The following is a 24140-nucleotide window of genomic DNA, read 5'->3' as shown; positions in this document are numbered from 1 at the left end:
GCAAATAGACGTGTGTGTTCTGTGCTCGTGTTCCCTTGAAGCTGATGTGGGGTGGGGGGGTGTGACTGAAGAGTCAGGTAGCGTAGCCTTGACAAGTGTGAATATGTGTGTTAGCCCTTCACTCAAATCTGTCAGCAGACTGACCAAGCTGACAAACTGGAGAGCGGAGCATGAGATTTGTCAGCAGTACCCCCCCTCCTCTCCTTCACAACCAACAAGGTCGCAAGATGGACAGCTACCTTCTCTGCTTCCGAGATGTGCAGCCACACATGGATTGTAAATATTAGTGTAATCCGTGCTAATCTTTCCCAGTTGCGGACTTGGCCAAACTCCTTCCTTCCGTGTCTCGCAGGCTCTTGCTAAGCACACACTTGAAATACTGTGCTGCAGTGCAAAGGCGCTCCATTTACGAGTAATTACCAGCCATCTATCACTCCTAAGATTAGCCCCCTTGTGCCCCTCGTGCCCTTTTTTGCCTCACCCTCGGCCCTCGCTACCCCTCCCTCTCCCCCTGCAGACATGCGGTCTCTGCAGCAATTACGCTGAGTGCACCCCGAGCGCCGCGCCGTAGCCCGCCGGCCGAGGCCCTCGTGTGAACACTGCCGCTGTTGTGACGGCCGCTGCCTGCCTGTGCGCTGTCCCCCTGCGTGGCACGTCAACCCCCACAATGCCACATTCACCCCACCGCCTTAACCCCCGGCGCTGTTTACAGGAGAGGACTGGCAGGCCGCGTTTAAATGGAACGCATTTAGTTTGTCCACCAGCGTGAGGCCAGGGTCAGTTGGCCACCTGACTCCCCGCGTCACAGCGGACTGACTTATGTGGCGGCGTGTCACTGCTGTAACAAGAGGTCGGTCGTGGCGGCCCTCCCTGCACAAGAGAAGGGTCACTTCCTCTCAGAGGGTTTACAGTATGCTCCTTTTGGGCTGCCTGCTGGGATGAATAGAAAGGGACGTGCCAGAGGCAGTGCAAATGTGTCAATAGCATATTTCATGGGACCCACTTTTAGTGTGAAAACCATCATTTAAAACATATACATGTGCCAAGTGCATTCAGGGACTACAGAGGAACATGACAACTGCATGCAGTTCTTGAAAGAGACCTTGTGGTTCCCCAACTCCTATTTACAGCCAATGGAGGCCACGGTTTCCCATGTGCCCATCCTCAGATTTGTCAGTGCCAGGCACCGTCAACTGTGGGACCTCACACAGACAGGTGTGCCTTTCCTAAACATGTCCAGTCAACTGAATTTACCACAGGTCTGTTCCAATCAAGCTGCAGAAAAGCCTCAATGATGGGGAGTGGAAACGGGATGCTCATGAGCTCCACTTTCAGCTTCATGGCAAAGGCTGTGGATATTTATGCACATGTGTTTTTTTAGTTTTTAATTTATAATTTAAAAAAGAAAATCACAAACAAATGTATTTTATGTTGCCATGATGGGCCCCGTGTGCGGAATTCTACGGAAAAATGAATGTCATGGATTTTGGAATAAGGCTGTAACATGACAAACGTGGGAAAAGTGCTATCAATGCATCCTCAGAGTAACTTATGGACAATTAGTTGCCAAGTCCCATCTGTGTCCCTGCAAAGACATTTTGCTAGATGGCGGCCGTGTTTTTCAACCAACCGTGCTCCCATTCACATGTGCTTGCTGGTCTCCTAAAGGCGTGTACTGATGTTGCGGTTAAACAGTAGCTGAGTAGAGCACATTAAGCTATGTGAGAAATTTCAAGCCAGTCCGACAGATGGAGGTCAAACATTGGGGTTTGACAGCAGTGCCACATTGCCGTGTGTTTGTCAGAAAATAACACATGCCTGATGTGATGCATGGTGGTTGTCTACCACCATGTGTTTCTTTCTAGTGTCTCTCCTCCAAGTCTGAAGATAATTCCACATTCAAATAAATATAACCGAGATAACTAAAACAACGCTACAGCAAAGTAGAGGACTAAAAGCACGCAAACCATTCCCTGTAACTGTTTTAGCAAAAATAGGAGACATCTGGGTTACATTCATTCTATTGATATCGATAACGATCTGTTTTCACTGCTATCAAGGTGACAACAGCCTCCCTTGCTAAAACCACCCAAAGAAACCAAACAAAAACACTTCCTGTAGACAAAATTGGCACAAATTGCTGTGCTAAAGCAGCTCACAATGAAGCCATTACAGCACATAATACTGCATCCACGCAGTGCGTGTTTGTCATAGCATCTCCTCGGAGTGACGGCCTGTCATTCAGTTGACGTCCACATCTTCTCCTGGCAGCCTCTAATGACTACGAGAGAGTTGCGTTCTTTTTTTCTTTGCTAATGACTTCACTTTCAACTCTGCAGAGTAAATTGCAGCAAAGCGGAGCACAGTTGTGGTTGCACGATGCTTACTTACAAAGATGGGACGCAGCCATTCTTTCTGCAAATGAGCTTTTCACACCTGGCCCCGCATTTCATTAGAGCGTCGTCTGCTGACGTAGGTGTCTAATAAGTGTGTGAGAGTGGTGTTGCTGCTGTTCTGATCACTACTACAGTACCATTATTGGGCCTTAATCCTTTGCATTTTTATTTGAAATAATTTGGCACATTCTGTCATATGAAATCTCACCAGTGGCCAAAATAATGACATTTTTCTTTAAAAATGGTATTCATTGTGATTCAGTGTGCCTTTTTACATCACTCTTTGATACAAATGAAGTTGCTTTAATTAAATTGATTTGTAATTTACCAACTTCTCAACTAGGCAGGCTCTAAATTAATTGTGCTTCCATATTGGACTGCTGACAAAACCCAAAAAGTGGCAGATGGGATAAATTGTGGTCATCTGCGACCATGCTTTTCCTCTATGGTTGACCACAAAATGCTGGTTAGCCTCCAATTTGTGCAAATGCTGAATGGAAATGATGATAATCTGTTACTGGAGCTAACTGTCGCTGTCATAAAACATTTGAACTGTATGAAGTAAGATTTTAGCATTATTAACTGTCACGCAAGTGTAAAAAGAAGATAAACACCAATAGTAACAGAATGATGTACCGTAATTTCTGGACTAAAAGCCGCTACTTTTTTCACACAACTACCGGTACTTTGAACCCAGCAGCTTAACCAAGAAGCAGATGGTTTATGTCTGCAAGAACTACAGTTCCCATGATGCTTAGAGTGCTGAAACAGAAAGTAGTGCATTTCGGTAGATGTAGTGCAGGGGTGCCCATGACGATGATCGCAAGCTACCGGTAGATTGCGAAGGTGGTTTGGCATAAACGTCACTTTGTAGATGTGATGTGACGTCAGTCAGCTGATGTTCAGCTCCCCTCCTGATTCGCTCTTGCTCCCCCCCGCGGCAATGGTGAACAAATGTCTCAAACTACACACAGAGATGCAACTTTCATCAAGTGGGTGGTAAGATGCCTATATCCATAACAAAAGTTATCCCTTCACTTGTAGCAGCAAGTTAAGTAGAAAAAAAAGGGAATTGTTGGAGGGCTTTGATTTGCGTCATGAACTCCACTAGAGAAATGCTTGTTTTTCTACTCTTCCCTTGCTTAAACTATTATTTCATGATGATTTGGAAAATGTGCCTGTTGCTGAAACCTTTTTAATATGTCACCTTGACTTCGGCTGCATTGCCTTTTGCATGATCATTTTCATTTCTTGTATATGGGGATTGTTTGATAGCAATGCTAACTGGACGTAACACATGAAGTGTGTGTCTCATGAACGCTACCCAGCTTTTTTGACTGTCATATCACTTAATTATGTACACCACTATTGAGGAATTATGTGCAATGATCTTTATTGCCATATTGAATTGAATTGTGAATTATTTGTGAATGATGTAAACTACTTTGATTACCTGTGGGCGAGAGAATGCGAAATATTAGTCTAGTATTTAGTATAGTAGTTTAAAAGTTTACCAGCTCAATTTTTTTATATATGTTATACAAGTATGTCTTATAATAAGAGAGAGATCATGTCGACTTATAACCTGCATGCCGAAAAAGTGTGTTCACCCTGATATACATAGACAATGTATGTAAATACTCAGCTGTTCAAGACAGTAAATATACAGTACAGTATACCGTCTATAGTCTATACCGTCTAAGTCTTAGACTGCGATTATGTCTTTGATCTGACAAATCATTAGTAAGTTTGATGAGGTGTAGAATTACTTCAGCTTCTGGTTGGACCGCTTGGACCACGGTAGCTGTTGAACTCTCACCGGAGATGATGAGTGACGTTGGGAACACTTGAGTGTTGGTGAGATTGCAGGGTTAAAAATGTCTTTCTATGCAAATAGCCCACGTGATAACGTGCACGCCAGCGGCTTATAGACAAGTGCGGCCATACAATTTTTTTGTCTCTTTAAATTTGGTGGCTGCGGCTTATATTCAAGTGCAATGAATAGTCCGGAATTTACGGTACAATAAAACTCAGTCTTCAGTGTATCTCGCTTTTTAGCATTATTTGTCACACAAGTGATAGAAGAAGTTAAGCGCTACTGATCTTAAAAAGAACAAACCACATGACTAAACTGGACATGTTTCACGTTAACAACTCTTGGAGGTTTTGTGTGACGTAAATGAACTCATTGTTTTTCTCTCCAGGTCTTGTGTGCATGAAGTCAAGCACGTCCGTGGTGGAACTTGTCATGCTGCTTTGTTCTCAAGTAAGTTTTGTCCTCCTCCTAGTGTCTGTTAAGGAAAAACGTATATCCACCTCTGCTGCTGCCCCTTATCTTATCATTGTGTTGTTTATGTTAAAAGTTCCTGCTGCTGACAACCGGCAGCAGCAGCAGCTTTCGCGCTTCACCTCGTCCTCCCCCTCTTGTTAAGCCCTTGTTTTAAGCGAGGTCAGAGCCCCGATGTAGCAGTCAGAAAGGGAGATATTTAACATACCTTGCGTCAGCCCATCAGTCTTGCGTCGGGAGGCCATAAGGAAGCCATTACTTGGTGCCTCTTTGTGGATCCAGACACGAGACGGTGGATTGTCGCTCTGTGGTATCTGCAGTCCCAAAGTCCTCTCCAGCTGGGCGCTCTGCCTCTGTTGTTCGGGGGCCGTTATTTACACACTCGTTTCCAAATGGACAGCCTGTGTTGAGTTATTGAAGGCTCTCCTTTCTGAGGCTTTGCTGCGGGACTTTTGGATTTATTGCACATGAGAGCATCAACATGCTGTTAAGGGAACTGGGTCCAACCCCCTACCTCCTTGTTCTTGAGATAGCATTACCGTGGCTCAAGAGGTTTCTGCCATTAGAGGCTCCGGGGATGAAACTGAGGCTGAGATATCGATCAAAGGACAAGGTCCTTGGAGCTGAACCTGAGAGCTTCTTGTCCTTCAACAGCCTCTCACGCAGAGACGGGCTGCTGCTCTGAATGCTCACAATAGTAGCAACTAATCCACTATATCATCATGTAAAACACAAGACAACTTAACTACCGTGTTTTCTTTATTGGCGCTATTGGCATACGTCCACCATGTGCACAAGAGCACCTCTTCATCATGTTCTATCAGCAATATTTGTCATGAAAGCCTGTTCATGAGCACCAAAATTGTGAAGAATTTATCATCTTCCTCACTTTTTTTGTTCTACTTTTGACAGAATGAGTCCTCAAATGATCACTTTTCAAGTTGTGGCTTTTCATGACATCATGAAGGAAAAACAGACTCTCAAATGTTACGAAAAGCCTTCCCGAAAGAGTAGAACCTGCACATGTCCACTACAATTTCTACTTCCTACTGGTGTCATCTGTCCCAATACTTTTTCCCAGATGTTGAGTGTTGCAAGTGTATTAAACTGACTTTCCAGAATCCAGCGTACAAAATGCCAACTCCCAACAAATCTCCCGTGCAGTAATGCTTCAGGACAGCCAGGAGGTCACTCAGCTGACCTTTAACCCCACTGTGTTTTGTGACCTGTCACATTTATGCATAAATGTGTGCTAATCATCCGCCTTCCCTTATTTATGCATACTAATGGCAACAATCACGGTGCGCCTCGTCCAGGCTGCGGACACCGAGCGTCTCGCCTTTCCTCGGCGCGACCAGCTAAAGCTGAAGGTCTTGTAATGGTTTTGAATATGGGTGTGGGGGTTGAGGGGGGCGGGATGGACTGGAGCCAGTGGAGATTTAGTGATGGAAGGCCTCCAGATGTGGAGAATATCGCTGAGCAGATAAAAGCAAAGGCTCCATGTGCACTGACAGGTCGGATTCAAACGCCACAAATAGACAGTGCAGCCCTGCTGAAGCTCAGCGAGATGAAAGACTGAAACTGTTGTCAAAAATTGGGAGTTATGGGATTTGAGGTCCAAAAGTGTGTACTGTCACTGACGGTAAAATGCACATTTGTTGAAAAAGAAAAAGGCAACATTCCCTACGTCCAATGCTGCCCGACATTCCATGCTGCGTCACCCTTTGGCCACTTGAGCCCTCCTTCAGTTCAATATCATCAAATCCACTCCAATTTACCAACGTCTTTGCCATAGTTGTAGTTGGGCCTCCTTATATCGTTCAGTTGGGCAACCAAAACATTAGAAACGTCTGTGCTTATGAAGCAACGCAGGTTGGCACCTCCGTCATGAACATACAGAGGAACCTCCGTATTCAATCCATTCCTTGCTGCTGGTTAACTTCCAAGTTCTCATTTTTAGAAAAAATGTCCCCACTGGAAATTAAATGAAATGAGCCACGATGTAATAAAGGTAAAATAAAGTAAAACCACCCACCAGGCACCGTTTTACATTCACTTTTGCATTGGAATGTGCGTGAAATGACCTCTACGTTGGAGAGACCAAACGACCCCTATACAAACGCATGGCGCAACAAAGGAGAGCAGTTTCTTCGTTCACAGTCAGAAGTTCATTTAAGAAAGACCCTCCCTAAACGGAGGAGGTTTGCGCCATCACCTATCTTCTGCTAACAACAATATCAACATTTTTCAGCCAAAGATTGTCTCATTCAACCGGAAGAGTTGCCACTGATGACTTGTTTTGCCTCCGTGCAGGTGAATGACCTATTGTTATGCAGTCAGGTTGTTCCCCAGCCATCCTGGGCCACAATAGCTATAGCCACCCTATTGTGACCCCCCACCATGGACACATCTAGCTAAACACACACTGGAGAAGCCTTTTGGACAAAAAGTGAAATGTGTCCCTTTGCCTCCGTTCAACTTTTGCAGCTGACCGTGACTTGGATGAATGAGAATCTACGCAGACATAACTGTTGATACAGCGTTGTGGAGGGTTGCCATATCATCGATTCCTTTCGTGTCAAAGGTTTTTGTGCCAAACGAAAATAGAAGAGTAAAACTAGACCGGTGCTGAAGTCATGGCAGAGAGAGCTGCTCAGCCATGTCCGTGCACTCACATGTCCATTTACTTCACACAGCAGCGGTGAGCTTTACATGAAGATTTACATCTTTTTTTTGGGAGCATCTGACGAGGGCGGATGTCTCCCTTTCAGCTGTCACTTGCTCCACTAGCAAAGTCCAAGATAGCAAACATGAATGTGTCACGCTTCAAAACAGAGCTGCCCAAGTGTCGCACCCGCCTTCCATTTCCGTGTTTATTTTTGTCACGTGAGCGCCTGAGCTGTGCATGATCCTTGTCCAGATCCAGAACAACTTATTTCACTGGCTGACACTGTATCAGAAGAAGGGAAGGGGAGGGAAGGAGAGGAGATGGTTTGTGCAAGGAGGTGGGGAGAGGCGGGGGTCGTGAGGAACATTTGGAGACCAGATGCTCAGCAGTTTGTTTGCACTGTATCTTGTTCTTAACATGTCCACGGGTCACAGTGAGCAGTCCTGCGTGCATCGCTATGTGTCAGGTAGGACAACGAGGTCCGAAAACATCCTCTATAACAAATGCTGCAGCCTTTTAACATACAGTACTTACTTGTGAGAGCAGTGTGCATATGACTGTATACCAGGGGTGTCCAAAGTGTGTCTCAGTGGTCATTTTTGACTCGTTCGCTTTTTATTGGCCCTCAGCTTATTGTAAAAATAAAATGAATTAAATATTAATGACATACTATGGTGATCATTAAATTTGTGAAAAAGTGATTGCCCCCCCCTGTTGCAAGTAATTGAGATCCACCAATGTGGAACATTTATAAAGCCTTTTCTAAAGCTTTGGGACTCCAGCGAACCACAGTGAGAGCCATTATCCACTACTGGTGAAAAGATGGGACAGTGGTGAACCTTTCCAGGAGTGGCCCGCGAACCAAAATGACCCCAAGAGAGCAGCGACGACTCATCCAAGAGGTCACAAAAGACCCCACAACAACTCAGGCCTCACTTGCCTCAGTTAAGGTCAGTGTTCATGACTACACCATAAGAAAGACACTGGGCAAAAACTGGAGTACCAAGACCAAAACCACTGCTGAACAAAAACAACATTAAAGCTCGTCTCAGTTTTGCCAGAAAACATCTTGATGATCCCCAAGACCTTTGGGAAAATTCTCTGTGGTCTGATGAGACAAAACTTGAAACAACATTAAAATATGATGGTGGTAGTGTGATGGTCTGGGGCTGTTTTGCTGCTTCAGGACCTGGAAGACTTGCTGTGATAAATGGAAGCATGAATTCTGCTGACAGAGAATGTCCGGCCATCTGTCGGTGACCTCAAGCTGAAACAACAAAACACACCAGCGGGTCCACCTCTGAATGGCTGAAGACTTTGGAGTGGTCTAGTCCAAGTCCTGACCTGAATCCTATTGAGATGCTGTGGCATGACCTTAAAAAGGCGCTTCATGCTGGAAAAGCCCCCAATGTGGTTGAATGACAAGAGACTCATTGCAAGTTATCACAAATGCTTGATTGCAGTTGTTGCTGCTAAGGGGGGCCAAACCACTTAGGGGCCAATCCTTTTCCACACAGGGCCACGTAGCTTTGGATTTTCTTTCTCCCTTCATAATAAATAGTTTCATTTAAAAACTGCATTTTGGGTTCAGTTGTGTTGTCTTTGACTCATATTTAAATTTGTCTGATGATCTGAAACATTCAAGTGTGACAGACATGCAAAACAAATATATAAATCAGGAAGGGGGCAAACACTTTTTCACACCCCTGTATATTACTGGATATTACGCTAGTTTGCTTTGTCACATATAACACAGAGCTATGATGTTGTTTGTTCAGATAGCTTAGCATATATTGACCTACATTACATTTTTCTGTGTGCGGCCCTCGCTGAAAAACGCTTGGACACCACAACTGTACGCTTTCACGCAAACCTCAAAAAAATGAAAAAAAAAAAGTCTTATTTGGCATTTTTCACCTCAATCACTTCAGTTTTTCGCTCCATTTACACCTCAGTGAGGGTACAGGGGGAGCCCACTTTCCCATGACGTCAAGAGGCACGCTGTCAAACGTCTTTTTAATCATTTCCAGAGCATGTTGTGAGACAGCAAATGGCAAGGCAGGCAGGGCAGACCCCGGACTCTGATCCCTTCCAGGCACACTAATCTGTCACTGCAAAGGCCGGGAGGAAATGGCAGTATTTAAGCGAGAGGATACAGTTTCATCCCACAATTACATCTCTGCAGTGTTTACAGATCTTTTCACAAGGCAAGACGGGGCGATCGCATATGTGGTTTACAGCTTTTTACTTTGCCACCATTGTGCCGTAACAAACTAAACACTTTCTTTCCATACTTGATATACATCAAATTAACCGAAATATGCATTTCCAATGGTAACCCCATCTTGGCAACCCATTGTTGAGATGCTACTATTGTTGCAGGCGCTGTAACCACATCTCTTAACATTTTCTTTTCAGGAGTGGCAGAATTCCATCCAGAAGAACGCCGGCTTGGCCTTCATCGAGCTCATCAACGAAGGAAGGTGTGCAATCGATGAGCTTCATTGACTTTTTAATATTGATGCAGAGCAAAGCCACCTTGATTTTATACAGAACATTTTGCATGTAGGGCAAGGCAAGAACAATTAACTAGATTAATACAGGAAATGCTCTAATTATAGCAGGGGTGTTCATTTACCTAAATCGCAAAGTTTTTGTACACTTTCTCGCTTTTTGTACATATAGTTTGTTTGCCCAAACAAAGTCCCCTATGCGTTGCTGACTCCCTGTCTGTGCATTTTTGTATTGAGTGCGCCATGGCGACAGAATGTGCTAAGTTGAGAAACACTATTAAATTCTACTGTATCTCCCCAGGATGACCAGGAAGTCCGCATCAACAATACGTTACATAAAACAATACATTTTTTTTCTGCATGTAAAACTATAATTGTTACTGTATCTATAAAATGTATTTTTTTTTTTTTTTTAGATTCATATTTTTGGGTGTCTGGAACCGATTAATTGGATTTACATTATTTCCATTGAGGATTTTTTTTTTTCCATATGGACTTTTGGAATGAATGAATAATGACAACCAAGGTAGCACTGTATACAGTATACGTATATATAACAAGTACACGTGTACCTCTCTTTGACCATGTGGTGATTTATTAGCTAATATAGTAGTAAAAGAACCAATATTGTCATAGCGCTAAGGAGCAAACTGCTCTGCCAGCATTCATAGCACTGATGAGCTCATTGGAAACAGAACGGCAAGTGTAACGCCAGTGATTTTCTTACAAATGGTTGGGTAGGCCAACCGAAAGCGCACGCAAAGGTAGATAAATCCGGTTGCTTTTGAGCAGTCTTGATACATTACAGTTTCCTACAGCCACAGCTAATTGGCTAATTGGAGGCCCCAGGCGGTTATTTGCTGTTGCAGACTATAGGACACGTGGTTGTTCATTGAATAGAGGCTTTAATTGGACCATTACAGTAAATAAATGAATAACGTGATGATTGTAAAGTAGAGCAGTGTGAAAATGGACATGCAAGATTGATTTTGTACACGTGTTAGCATGTATCTGTATTGAGTCTACAGACCCATAGCTAACCTTGAACTAACCAACCTAAACAATATTGACAGGAATGTAAACAAGATTGTGTATAAAACTACAATATTCCGTCGCACACTCACAATTTCTGCCTCATTATCCGCCCATCGTGCTCTCCTCCTTCCCCACCGCTATGTGGGCGTGGCCAGACTCAGGGTTTTCTGTTGAGTGGATCAGGGAAGGCTCAGGCTCCTCGCCCATCTGCTGACCCATCTGGTCCGACACGGCCTTTGGGCAGCCCAGCCAGCCTTCTCTCAGTCCCCCGGTTGGCACTGGAACAAAGAGTTGCATTCAGTGGCGGCGCACTGCGCTGTCCAAGGTGTTGCGAACACATCATCAATTTCTTATTGTCTCACTTGGCCTTTACACAGCTGCCGTGCTAAAGCAAAATAGTACGTAAACACATGCTAGCAATAGCAGGTGTATCGGGTACTTATTCTGGGACAGCAGGTTCTCAATTTAGTAGTTGATACGACATATAATGGAACATAATGAAGACATGACTGGTGGGATACTTTGTAGTCACCTACAAACCAGCCATGCTTTTCTGGTTGATGATGGTTTAGGTTCACATGCAAAAAAAATGCTAATATTAATGTTCATTGACCCCTAGTCTGGTCTTTAAAGCAATATTGTTTCACTTTTTGTCCAGTTGTCTTCAAAATTAACTCATTCAATCCCAGCCATTTTTCAAAAGACAACCCCTTCAGTAGCGGCCATTTTAGATGATTTTTCTGAAAAACATGGAACCTACCAAAAGAAAGATTAGAAAAACGTGAGATTCTACCTAGTAGAATGTAGGTACGTTTCAGGGAAGTATCACTTCCAGACTAGAAAAAGGAGAAAAGCAGCTTTTTGTGGGAAGATTTTTTTTCATCAAAATAACAATTGAATTGTAAATACAACACCATGAACTATTACTAACTACTACTACTACCAACTGAACTGTGTATGTGCGCACGTTCGCGTGTGCTTGCGCTAAAATTTCCCTGCAACGTGTAACCTTCTGCACACTACACTCCACGTTCTTCCGCTTCATCCTTGCTTTCATGTATTGGTTTTGTTCATTCAAATTCACATGCAGAGCTCTTATCAAACCACCTTGTGGCCGTTTTTATGGCTTAGAACGGCTCTCAAAGTGACTTTTTGTCATCAGTGATGTTTGTCAGAACAGAGCAGCTATCCAACACATTGATTGAAGCCTTTTATTGTGGTGTGGTGCTTATTGCTTCCTGGGACAGCAGGCAAACTACAGACTGTATCAAGCACTGGAGAGGAACCACGGCCGCTTTAATTAAAACAAAGCGGGCCTAATGACGTGTAAAATAGCGTGTAACCTTCACACGATAACCTGGGTGTTTTCAGTGATTAAAGGTAGTGGGATTAAAATGCGTGTAAACTCGTCTGGGGCCGGACTTGTCAGCGGGGCCTGCTGGCCTGACGCCGCAGTCAGTGGGAGGCGGCGATCTGTCAATCAGGGGCGTGAAGACAAGCCCCGGTGTACTAATGGAGCTACTTTCCCTCCTGAACCCCATATCACACCATGCCTCTCATACGTGTTGAATGCCCTGCTCTCTCTGTAGGTTACTGTGCCACGCCATGAAGGACCACATAGTCCGGGTGGCCAACGAGGCCGAGTTCATCCTGAATAGACAGCGAGCCGAAGACGTCCACAAACATGCTGAATTTGAGGTACAGATGACAGAGATGTAGAATTGAAGCACTGTGTTGTGTGATTGCAGCAGCTTGTCATCAGTGAGGGTGTCATGCACTCCTAAAATAAGGAAACGTGACCAACATGCTCCCCTTTTGTGCCTCAGAAATAGTTTCCTTTTATTTAATTTTCTCCATGTCTATGGTTTCAATAATTCAGTAACTTATGTTTAAATGACAAACAAGTGTGATACTTGATAAAATAAAAACAAAAATAGGAAACCCAATAATGTTTTAGGATATGATTAATGATCATTTATTCATGTCTGTGCCCTATTTTTCATGCAATTTCCAGCTGGAACGAATCAAGAAAATAGGCTCAAAATGTTTAGGCACACTGAATAATAATAATAATAATAATGAATAACAATAGTAATACAACGACAATGATGGCAGTAATGACAATAATAACCATGAAGAGGAACAATTGAAAACATTTTACTTCAACATGCTGTAGTTGTGTGGCATCCCCTTCAGCAGTGTAGTGCACCAACAGAATCTCTGCCCTTCTCTGTTCATGGATGCAGCGTTCCCTCGCTCTCTCGCAGATTCACAGAATATTTGTTGTGCTTTGTTTTTTGTTTTTTTATTATTACAGGCAGAGCCTGGCCCTTTAAGAAAATTGCATTGTCGGAAGTTGAGTGTCTTTCTCCTCCCTCTCTCGCCTGTCTGCACCACTCATTGTTTTCTGCGTACTGATTGGCTGTAGACCATTGTCAATCAATCTCCTGTGTCATCGCTAGCTTGCTTGTTGCTATATGGAATACAAGCATAGAGCAATATGTTTTAACAAGGATACAAAAACGCTACAATACAGCGGAACGGTCACAGGAGTGAAATACACGTGAGCGACTTCATCATTTTTTGTGTCCGACCTGTAGGTTGATCTTCAAAATTCAAACGGTTTGAACTTTCTTGAGTGTTTAAACAAGAGAGAAATGTGATGAAATTTTAATGGCTGTTTGAGAAAAGGGTATAAAGTATATGGTGGGGGGGCTTACAGCTTTAAAGCATATATAATCATTGTAGAAAAATGTTATTTATATTATATTTTGGGAACCAATCCCCCGCCATAAACGAGGGAACACTGTACACAAAAAACGTAATTTCTGGTAGCAAAGAGCAACGTCAACAATTTCTGTTTGAATTTAGAATACGGACAAGAAAGAGAAATAAATCACCTTAAGGTTTGTAAATATTCATATTCCTGCTTTGTTTCCTCTCTGAAGCTGCAAGAGTGAAAACCACAAAGTTAGCATGTGTCTTCAAACCACAGAGGGTTGAATATTTTGCACCCCCCGACCACCACACACACACACACACACACACACACACACACACACACACACACACACACGGTGCTACCTCTGTTAGCAGCTCGTATACGTGAAGAGTGATGAGTTTCTTATCTGGGAACAGCAGCCATCCTCAAACAGCTGCTTGATTTACAGTTGCAGAGGATCCTTGACCTGCTAGATAAACTGGAGGAGACGGCTAGATGTGCAATGTCAGAAGAAGAGCAGAGGTGGGGGGGGCGGAGTGTACCTGGCCCCATCCGTTCTGTCTGCCAACTCCAGACAGCCTCCACTTTATTTTCCCCCCCATACCTCTCAAAGATTGAAGATGCAGGATGCAGATAAGACCCTTTTACAATTAAGGCGGTGTCAAGGCGATGTCGTACGCTTGAAAGTGATATTTGTCACCGCGTCACGTGGTAACGCGCGCAGATCGAGTTACCTGCTTTATGAGGAATATGGCGAAGTATGATATCTGACAGATTTCAAAATTGACGCAGGAAATTTAATTAGCTCCTGGCTTCTGTTAGCAAATTAGATTTTGAATATTAGCTTGCGTTCCTCCGCCCCCAGCCCCCGGGCCCCAGGGGTGGCTTTGGAAGACAATCTGATTTCAGCAGCAAAGATATGGAGTCTGTCTGCATTACTTTTTATCCACATGAAACACGATGGGTGGATGGGTGGATGGATGGGTGGATGGGTGGATGGATGGGTGGATGGGTGGATGGATAGATGGATGGATGGATGGATGGGTGGATGGACAGATACTGTAGATTTTTTCAGCTTGAGATAATTGTAATGGTTTAGCTTATTTCAAACACGCTTAACAAGTTACATTAAGGAACATCACATCAGCAATCATAAATCATCTCAAACAATCTCGTTCTTTCGGTCACGACCCAAAACTCATGACCACAGGTGAGGGTGGGAACTTACAGTAGCTGGGGGGAGTAAATTGAGAGACTTGAACACCTCCACCTGGGGCAGGAAAATAAGGTACCATTCTTCATTTTAAAGCCTTAAAAAAAACAAAAAAAGACAAATGATGAAGGTGCGATGCAACAATGCGGGACTCATTTTTAACATTAAAAAAGTCAATTATCTGGAGTTAACCACAGCTTATGGTAAAGTCTGAGTCTTATACTCCACATACTGTAGGTAATGTGGAATAAGTGCCACTAAAAATCCCCAAACAATGCTGAAGTTAATCCTTTGAGGCTCTGTGAACGGAGGTTTAGTTCAATACACACACACACACACACACACACACACATTGCCTTGAAACTCAATGTTATGTGGCCTTAGAGGTCCATTTTACCCAAAATGTTCTACTCTTTGTTATTTTACGTGTATTTAATTCAGTTTCATGACATTATTTCTTCCGTATGGTTACACAAATCAATCAAAATAGCCCACATACTCTTTGCAATACACTACAATAGAATTGCGACGTGATGCGTAGCGTTCTTCCATCCTTGACAGGTGATGGTCCTTGTGGCTCTATTAAAGTATTTTCCTTTCTCGTGTAATAGCCGCGTCCACGCCGCCTAGCAGGGAGCCTCATCTCTCCTCGCTCGGGGAATGGACTGCCTTCACACGCCTGCCGTGATTTACTGCGCTCCTCCGAGGGAGCCGGCATATATCTCTCGGCTGTCTGCTAATATCGCCATGCACTCAAGTGTGTTGACTGAAGCCGGGACATTAGTCAGTGTGACAAATGCTCCATTAGAGGATGTGTATCCTGCGGGCTTTGTTATTTCTGTTGTCAGATGTCACGTTTTTTGGAAAATTAAATATAAAAAAAATTAAACAAAACGGTAAACATCCTTTTTTTGTGTTTAATGGAATCAGTCCAACTGTGGCCAATACGCCGCTGAGAGGAAAGAAGAAGAGAAGATGTGCGACCACCTGATCAGCGCCGCCAAACACAGAGACCACGTGACGGCCAATCAGCTGAAGCAGAAGATCGTCAACATCCTCACCAACAAACATGGCGCCTGGGGGATGCCGGGCCAGAGGTGAGCCCACCCGTCCACCACTCACCATCCTTCTCACACCAGGCTTGAAGTCGGCTAAAAACTCTGTGATGGGATGAAGCTGCTAGTTAATGTCATTTTCCCACCATCCGAGAGGGTCAACGCTGAGGTCAGCAAATGCAATTACAGTGCGGGGCAGCCTTATCCCCACGGGGACGCCTGATTGGCCGCTCATACAGCAGTTTGGCTTGAAGGGGGGGTGCGAGTGTTTCTGCCGGCCGCCGCTGTCCAGGCATTCATTGACCTGCTCAGCAACACACACCAGCACCTGGTGGTAGTTTCACACTTGACCTCCCACCCCCCATGGGTCCTGTTAGAATAAGCGCTAGATCCACTTCTCAGCCTCCGGGCAGCAGAGGGGAAAGATCAAGGAAAGACGGTTCTTTTTGGACCAACTGATTTATGGTGATGTTATTAGTACAGCGCATCTTCATTTTTCATAGATTGTGTTGCAGGAGCAGTCAGCATCTTGTTGCAGAGCGTCGACATGGAGCTTGTCCAGTTTGTCTTGGCGGATGTGCATTTGTCATTTTGAACATGGTCCTCCAAGGACAAACACTCCTTTAAAGGCCCAACCTTCATGTTTTTACCAGCTAATTTAGCTTCTAACTCAACTTGCTGCAAAAGATCCAAATTGTATCCCCCATGAAGGTCTTTTTTGGGGGTTGTGTGCATCATATGGTGTCTTTCACAGAAAGCGTAAAAAGAAGTGAACCACCGCTGATGATAAAACACCCGAATCGATAAAATGACGACGCGTTGGCCAATGGACATGCCTTGTGGTGTTCTTGTTGAGGCTACTCCTTATTTTGGAATGGGCGCTGATTAAAAATAAAAGGCCAAAGAAAAAGCAAATCCAAAGTCAGTTTGAATAGATTTTTGTTCACATTTGCAGAGTGCCCAGGAATGATTGGTTTTAGCTCTGCGCAGGACCAGCACAGTGTCTGTGCAACATCGGAGTAAAGTCACAAGCCTTCAAAATAACTTTTGCTGAAAAGACCAGAATTTCCTTTATTTTCCTTCCATTTTACAGAAAATGTCCCTGATTTTCTAACGCAAATGTTGACAGGTATGCAACATCTCTTTTGCTGTAAGAAGAGCCACTGAATAAGCAAAATGTAAGAGTTTGTGCTTTGGGTTGGCGTGACAGTCTCTTTTTAGAAAGAAAAATCCAAATTGGTCATTTCATTGATGAACTCATTTCATTGGTGAAATTCCTCAAAGGACAACTGGAATTTAGCCCATCACCCACACTCCTTATGTGTGACATAAGCACACATGCATTTCTCTTTTCTGTGCGTTCTAAAGATATAAAAACAGCTAAAAGGAGGCAGCTCATTAATCATGTAATGGGACACACCTATTCAAGACCGCTATTGAAACACATCCAACCATGTTCAGTGGTTTTCTGTCCATGCAGTGACCTTGTAGCAGCAGCTACATTCATGATGGCGTGTCATACTTACAGTATTTTGCTGTGTTTCAGTCCTTTTAAGCATGACCGGCACTTCCTTCCTGGGTGCTTTGATTTCACAGAGCAACATAGAAACAAACGCTACACCTAACATGAGCTTTTCCAAACTCAAAAACAAAAACACAGCACTAGTGACGGCAGCTCCAATATGTAGCGGTCGTTACCTTTCGGTGGTGGCCCGAGGTGTTCTCAGCTTGATGCTGACGCGATGTAAGCAAGTGTGTGGTGAAGCTAGTCGCTAGGTGGCTAGTAGCTCGCCGGTGTGGTGTGCGAGGCAGCACTACGCCACTAACGTAGTTCTTGGGTGTAACAATGATAACAGTAGTACGATCCATGTCGCTGCAGCTTGGTTAATATGCAGGTCACATTATGTAAATGGGGTGTTGTTTGCGCTTGGAGGTGTTTTGCAGAAGGTGGAGTAGCTGCGTCCCATACATGCATTCTTAGCTGCCTTGTTTTAGCTGTTTTTTATGAGAAGACTCATCACTTTATAACACAAGGACAAGAACATAATCCTGGTCAATTGACCTCTAGTTGTTTGGCAGCTTAAGGAGCTGACGCTTGAGCATGCTTTTTATATTCTGCTAATCAGAACCCATCCATCCATCTTCTATGCCGCTTATCCTCATTAGCGTCGTGGGGGTATGCTGGAGCCTATCCCAGCTGCCTTCAGGCGAGAGGCGGAGTACACCCTGGACTGGTGGGCAGCCAATGGCAGGGCACATATAGACAAACACTCACATTCATACCTATGGACTATTTAGAGTCGCCAATTCACCTAACATGCATGTTTTTGGAATGTGGGAGGAAACCGGAGTACCCGGAGAAAACCCCCCCACACACACACGGGGAGAACATGCAAACTCCACACAGAAATGCCCAATGGAGATTCCAACCCAGGTCTTCCCATCTCCAGACTGTGTGGCCAACATGCTAACCACTAGACCACCGTGCGGCCCGAATCAGAACCATCTTTTTTATTTTATTTTATTTTTACAAGATATGTTTATTATGGCTGCAAACATTTGCATGAACCTTCCGTAGGAGCAGTCAGGACGGGGCTCATGTTCAAATATTTATGGCGCTCCTCTCTATCGCTCTTTTTTTCCTCTCTGACGCCAGCATTTGCATCCAATTGAAAAAAGCCGGTGCAGCACGCTTTTGTTGTAAATGACACCACAAAACTCGCAACAAATTCAAATTTAATGGCAACCTGCTGTTGAAGAAAAATGACGCAATATGAAGCCCCCACCCACTCCTGCGCCGGCGCTCGCGGCGACGTCGCAGCTCAGCTGCTCAGTCTTATTCAATGCTACATTAACTTTCCCATTTATGCTGCTCTTGTAAAATAGAAAGCCCTCCAGCATGTTGAAGTGGATGGCTGCTGTGTGTCTCTGTGTGTGTGGGCGGGGGGGGCGAGAAGGCTTAGCTGTAAATGTTTATTTTCACCCTAATGCACTGATATTCCCGATGCCTTTCACTCTCAAGTACTTCCCCAGGTTATTTATCATTTCTGCTGGCTGGATTATAAACAAAGCAACTCTTAGGCAAAGCAACGTTTGTGTGTATTGATCGTTAGCGTCCAGCATCACAAACATCTGCAGGTTGTCTGCATTTCGACGAAGTAAAAAAAAATAAAGGAAATGTCGCCACGTCACGCAAACCAGGCTGGCTTTGTCCTGCCGTGTAGTCATGTGAGCCGAGTGAAGACGAAGCAGATCTGGCCTCTTCGTGCCGCGTTAGATGACGCTATATGGTCCTCCATGATGAATGTCCCCTCAGTATAGAGTCGGCATAGGAAAATCAATACCCCTCAAATTGAAACAGTATAGGCTTGTATTGATCTGCCACGCTAAATCAAAACGAGGAGGCTTTTATACGTCTCGGCGCGACAGCTCCCTGCTCGGTAATGACACACTATCAATTTTGGCTTTGCACTGATAAATCAAGTTGAAAATTGGATGTCAGAGCGTTCCCCCCCCCCCCCCCCCCCCCCCCCCCCTCGTGGAAGGAGTGATTTCCCTTGCCCTCTGATCCCCTCTGCTGTTGACCTCTGAACTGCCACTGGATTATAAAGTTCAGTCTCGTCCAGAGTGAAAGTAGATGTCAAGGCTGATGAATCCATCGAAGAACTGCAGCAACGGGACCGGAATACGCACTCAAGTCGTTTAACTGCTTCACACACCGTCGCACGGGGGTCGGGACCCTGTTTGGCTAAGAGAGCCATGAAAGCCACATGTTTTCTAATGTATTTCCACCAGAGCCAGGTATTATTTTTTTAACACTGAATACAACCGAATGTGTGCATTTTTAAGCGAGGACCGCAATTTTTGAATATAATAAGTTTTTGAATTCAGTCTTTTTAATAACAGTTTTACTGAGGCCAACCAAGAATAAATAAAGTACTTTTTACCACTAGTGCCACTTCTGGTGCTGCGTGGTTTTGCACCATACCCCTCATCTTGCTTTCTTTTTGCCCTCATCTTCATCAAAAGGGTTGAGCTAGCTGACTGTTTCCTGACAAGAGGGAGGTTTGCTTCTCAGCCTCTCCCAAATTATCCAGTAATAATCAACTTTTGGTGTCTGACCCAGAAAATACCAGCCGGACAGCTGGCATTGGCTGTGGCCACCCACATTGCGGTAGGAAATGGATGGTTGGATTCAAATGCATCAAAAAGTGGTATATTTTGAGCATTATTTTTACCACTGTGATTTCTGTAATGTGTAAAAAACCAATATGTTGTATCGTGTAAAGAAATGTCTGAGAGCAAGATGCAGCCATCCAAAAAGGCCGAGCCGTAGGTTCCCCACACTTGCCTTCACGTCACTTATCATGCACAGCCACAACATTAGGTACACCCGTGAGTGACATGCGCCACTCAAACTGGATTATATTCTGGTGGTACAAAGATGGGTTATACATTGGTTATGGCATGCTGTGTCATTTTTTTGTGTTAGGTAGCACAAAACCTGTCAGATACTTCTCAAGCAAGTGCAAAAAGTAGTCAACCACAGTTAAAACGCAAACCGTGATACTTGATGCCTTGTTTTCGATGTCAAATGACGACACACTTTGTGGGTGGAAGCCACAGTGCCCGGAGAGAACCCACGCACGCACGAGGACACCATGCAAACTCCACACGGAGATGTTCCAAAAGAGAAACAAACCCACGATCTCCGTACTGTGAGGCCAACAAGCTAACCACTAATCCACTGTGTGGCCTATGAAATAGATGACTGTATATTAAAATGTAGTAATTGAATTTCTACTCCACTACTGCAGTCTGTGTGTATGCTAGAGGCCCCGTCTCCACCCACCGTGACCAAGAGACTGTATGACATGTCGTTGTTCAATGGGACAAACGTGCCAAGGTGCTGAAACCAATGCACAGAGTGAATCTCGTCCTGCTGGTTTGGAGGCAAGGAAAACAGACACGCATGCACATGGCAATATATTGAGCCCGGCAAAATGACCAAGTTCATTGATTAATTAATCAATTTATTGTCGCCCACAAGACTTTTTTTTTTTTTCTGAATGAGAAAACTTGTTGCGTTTGTCCGTTCTTTAGTAATCAGCAGTAGAAGATAGTAAGTATCAGGGAAATATCAGTCCCGACAAGAAAAGGGAGAGAGCCAGCTTTTTGTGAAAAGATACATTTTAAGTATAACTTTCACTTTGACACAAATATATTTTCCTTTTGTGAAAGCTGAAATATCAAAACAACTGCAACACAACATAAACGACACAAAAAGGGGCTGTTTTACATCCAAAAAACAATGTACAAATATAACACCAGGAACTATTTACAGGTTTTACATTTGGAACTAAACTGTGTGTGTGTGTGTGTGTGCGTGTGCACGCATACTCGCGTGTGCATGCGTTAACATTTCCCTACAATTTCCCCTACAATGCTCCACGCTCGCTCGCTTCCTCCTTGCTGTCTAGCGCGTTAATAAATGGAAAAGATCCATCTTTATCAAATGCACTTCTGCCACCTAGTGGTGGTTTTTATGACTTAAAACTGCATGAAACATGACCCCCTTTACTGTGCACTTGCATCATCGTGTCTTTTTGCCTCTGTGTGTAAAAGACGTACAAACACGTCTTTGGGAGTGAGCATTCGAATTTAAAAAAGCATAAATACGTCTTTGGTGTTGTACGAGTTCATCACAGTAAAACCCAACAAAAAAACACGTCTTGTACACGTCTTATTCTCTGATGACTAATGATGCGACTCACACGTCTTAGTTTTTACTTTTTAAAATGTTAAACACTGTAAAGCGGGCCTTACATGTCGACGTGCGTGTGGGCTCCACCATTTTTGGGAAATGTGTGTCTGTGGCCAGCACGTATAGGAAGTAGGGTATCGGAGGGGTTGCAGGTGTGGCGTACTTATGGAGCGAGTGATTCGTGACACCCACGTGCTTGCCGCTCGCCCTCCTTTGGTAGCTTTCAGATCGTGAGTGCGGCGTGCGACTCGTGCGACACTAGGTGCGCTTCATGTAAGGCCGTCGTACGCTCCACTCACTGGGGACGCACGTGTGTGTGTGGGCATCGTACGAGGCTCGTGCAGCTCACTCTCTTTGATTGCAAGATGGGTGTACTGGCTTCCTAAGGCACCTACGTCTACCGCGATCAAGAGCCGCCCGCCGCAGGAGGAGCCGCTACGGTGGCCGGGTGATGTACACAATGTACTTTTCAACTTGCGACACATGCAAGGGTCACGCACTCCTCCTCCTCCGCCTTGCCCTTGCGACCTGGCTGCGTGCAAGGATAATCTGCACCCCAATTTTCTTCCTACGGGCTTTGCGTGCTGTCTGCCGGTTTGAAAATCCGTGCGGGCCACGTGCATGTCTCTTGTGGCTTTCCCTATTTTTGCACGTAGCCAGCATGTAGGAGCACGCACGTCGGGATGTAAGGCTTGCTTAAAATGTACGAAAAATGACAACTTTAGTTACAAGCAACATGAACAGTGATGTCTCGCATTCAGTAGTCAGACGTTTACCGCTCTGAATATTAAAATGTATATTGTCCAACCACACACATTCATCTTGGTGTTTTCGTAACTAAGCTGGAAGCCGACGCTTTGCGCAGTTTGCCACATTTCTGGTTGAATTCTGAATGATACGTTGGAAGTTGCACTGTTGATTGCAGTGTCAGGTGAGCTTTTATGCAAAGCCATCCTCGCCACAGTGAAGCCAGAGGATTTATTTGCATGCTGCTCTTCAGGTGCTAATTATAGCAACTCAGCCAAGTTGTGCTAAAAGGGAAAACAGGAGGAGGAGACAAAACTTGTCTTTGTTCTCAATCGGGGGTCCATGTTCACACGAGGGGGGCCGTCAGCGACAGCTGACGAAGGATCCTCCACTGGCAACCGCAGCAGACCTTAACCTCAGCTGACTGCTCTATTGATTGTCAACATTTCTTCTGTATAATTACTTTTTTGTAGCGTAGACGAGAGAAGGTAAGATGGAAACGTCTATTGATCTGCGTTAAGGCGCTGAAGCAGTCTCTTCCCTTGGCTAACAGTGTGTTTCATCTCTCATGTCTGACAAATGGTAACAATCTCGCTGTTCTGTGTTGGCTTTCGCTTTAAAGGGCTATCAATTCTAATGCACAAGCACGGGGTGGGGGGGATGGGGTCATCGGGGGCATCATGAACCTCAGAGGTTTATCATGTCTTGACCTTTAGAAGGCCAAGGTGTGTGGTGGAGCAGTTTGGGCAGTACTTTACATACAGGGCCCATGAAATTAAATCACCTTGGACCCAATAAGAACTTGACATAAGTCCAACTGTGAAGGTTTGGAAATGTCGTGAATTGAATCATTATGTGGAAAAAATATGTTTGAATTTCTGTCCTCTTTGAACACAGTGTTGCTCACCTTCTTCACTGGGACAGGGAGGGGTAAAGGTATGGGGAGACAGGGCTGCTGCTGCTGACTCATGTTGTTACATCTGGTAAATGACAACTTCTTTAATAATGCATGCTAAACATGTACTGTACCTGCGCTGATTAAATGTTGCTTAAAAAGGTTAAAAAGGAGTGAGATGAAGCGCTAACACAACATGCTAACACTCTGCTAGGCCAGACCCTGGCAGTTATGTAAGTTATTGACTTTTGTAAACCAGGTGGCACATTTTGGGCAAGCAGTATTGTACACAATTAGAGCGGCCCGGGCGGGATACATTGTGGTGATTTACCAAAAAAAAAAAAAAAAAGTGGATTATTGAATGCAATGAGTTCTTCCTTTAGTAAAATTAACGCAAGGTCATTCCAGGTGCTGTACAGAAAAGGGTCAAATCGCTTCATAAAATCATTCCATAAAAAGACAAAATCATCCAAAAATGATTTCACAACATTCCATAAAACGAAACCAAAAAGGAATACTTGAATAGAAGTGTTTTCAGCCTGGATTTGAACATCGCCAACATTGAGGATTGTCACACATCTTCTGGAGGACTGTTCTAGATTTTGACAGTATAAAACTGAAACGCAGCCTCACCGTGTTTAGTCGTGACTCGGGGCGCCCGCAGGAGACCCGGCATGGTTCATGTGGCTCTAACGTGCCAGAGATGTACTTTGGCGCAAGACCGTGGAAAGACACGAGCAGAGCTGTTTTAAAGTCGGTTGTCTGAGCGCCAGGAAGTCAGTGCAGAGACCTGACTACTGGACTAATATGCTCATATTTCCTGGTTCTGGTCAGGACTCGAGCAG

General features: G+C 44.3%; 1 protein-coding gene across 9 annotated transcripts in view; it reads left to right on the top strand.

The window, feature by feature from the left end:
- LOC129191056 (neurobeachin-like) overlaps positions 1 to 24140 on the top strand; it is a 249397-nt gene that overhangs the window by 101182 nt on the left and 124075 nt on the right. For all 9 annotated transcript variants that reach the window (XR_008573133.1, XM_054794030.1, XM_054794029.1 and 6 more), the window contains 4 exons: positions 4601 to 4662; positions 9770 to 9834; positions 12489 to 12597; positions 15765 to 15931. Coding sequence is in view for 8 of the 9 variants with exons in the window: in XM_054794030.1 (XP_054650005.1) it covers positions 4601 to 4662; positions 9770 to 9834; positions 12489 to 12597; positions 15765 to 15931 (403 nt within the window). In the remaining variant the exon portion in view is untranslated. The remainder of the gene's footprint in view (positions 1 to 4600; positions 4663 to 9769; positions 9835 to 12488; positions 12598 to 15764; positions 15932 to 24140) is intronic.

The sequence above is a fragment of the Dunckerocampus dactyliophorus genome, chromosome 12, assembly GCF_027744805.1.
Source record: "Dunckerocampus dactyliophorus isolate RoL2022-P2 chromosome 12, RoL_Ddac_1.1, whole genome shotgun sequence".
In the NCBI taxonomy this organism is placed as follows: domain Eukaryota; kingdom Metazoa; phylum Chordata; class Actinopteri; order Syngnathiformes; family Syngnathidae; genus Dunckerocampus; species Dunckerocampus dactyliophorus.
Note: the sequence above shows the minus strand (reverse complement) of the source record. Positions and strands in the feature narration are given on the sequence as shown.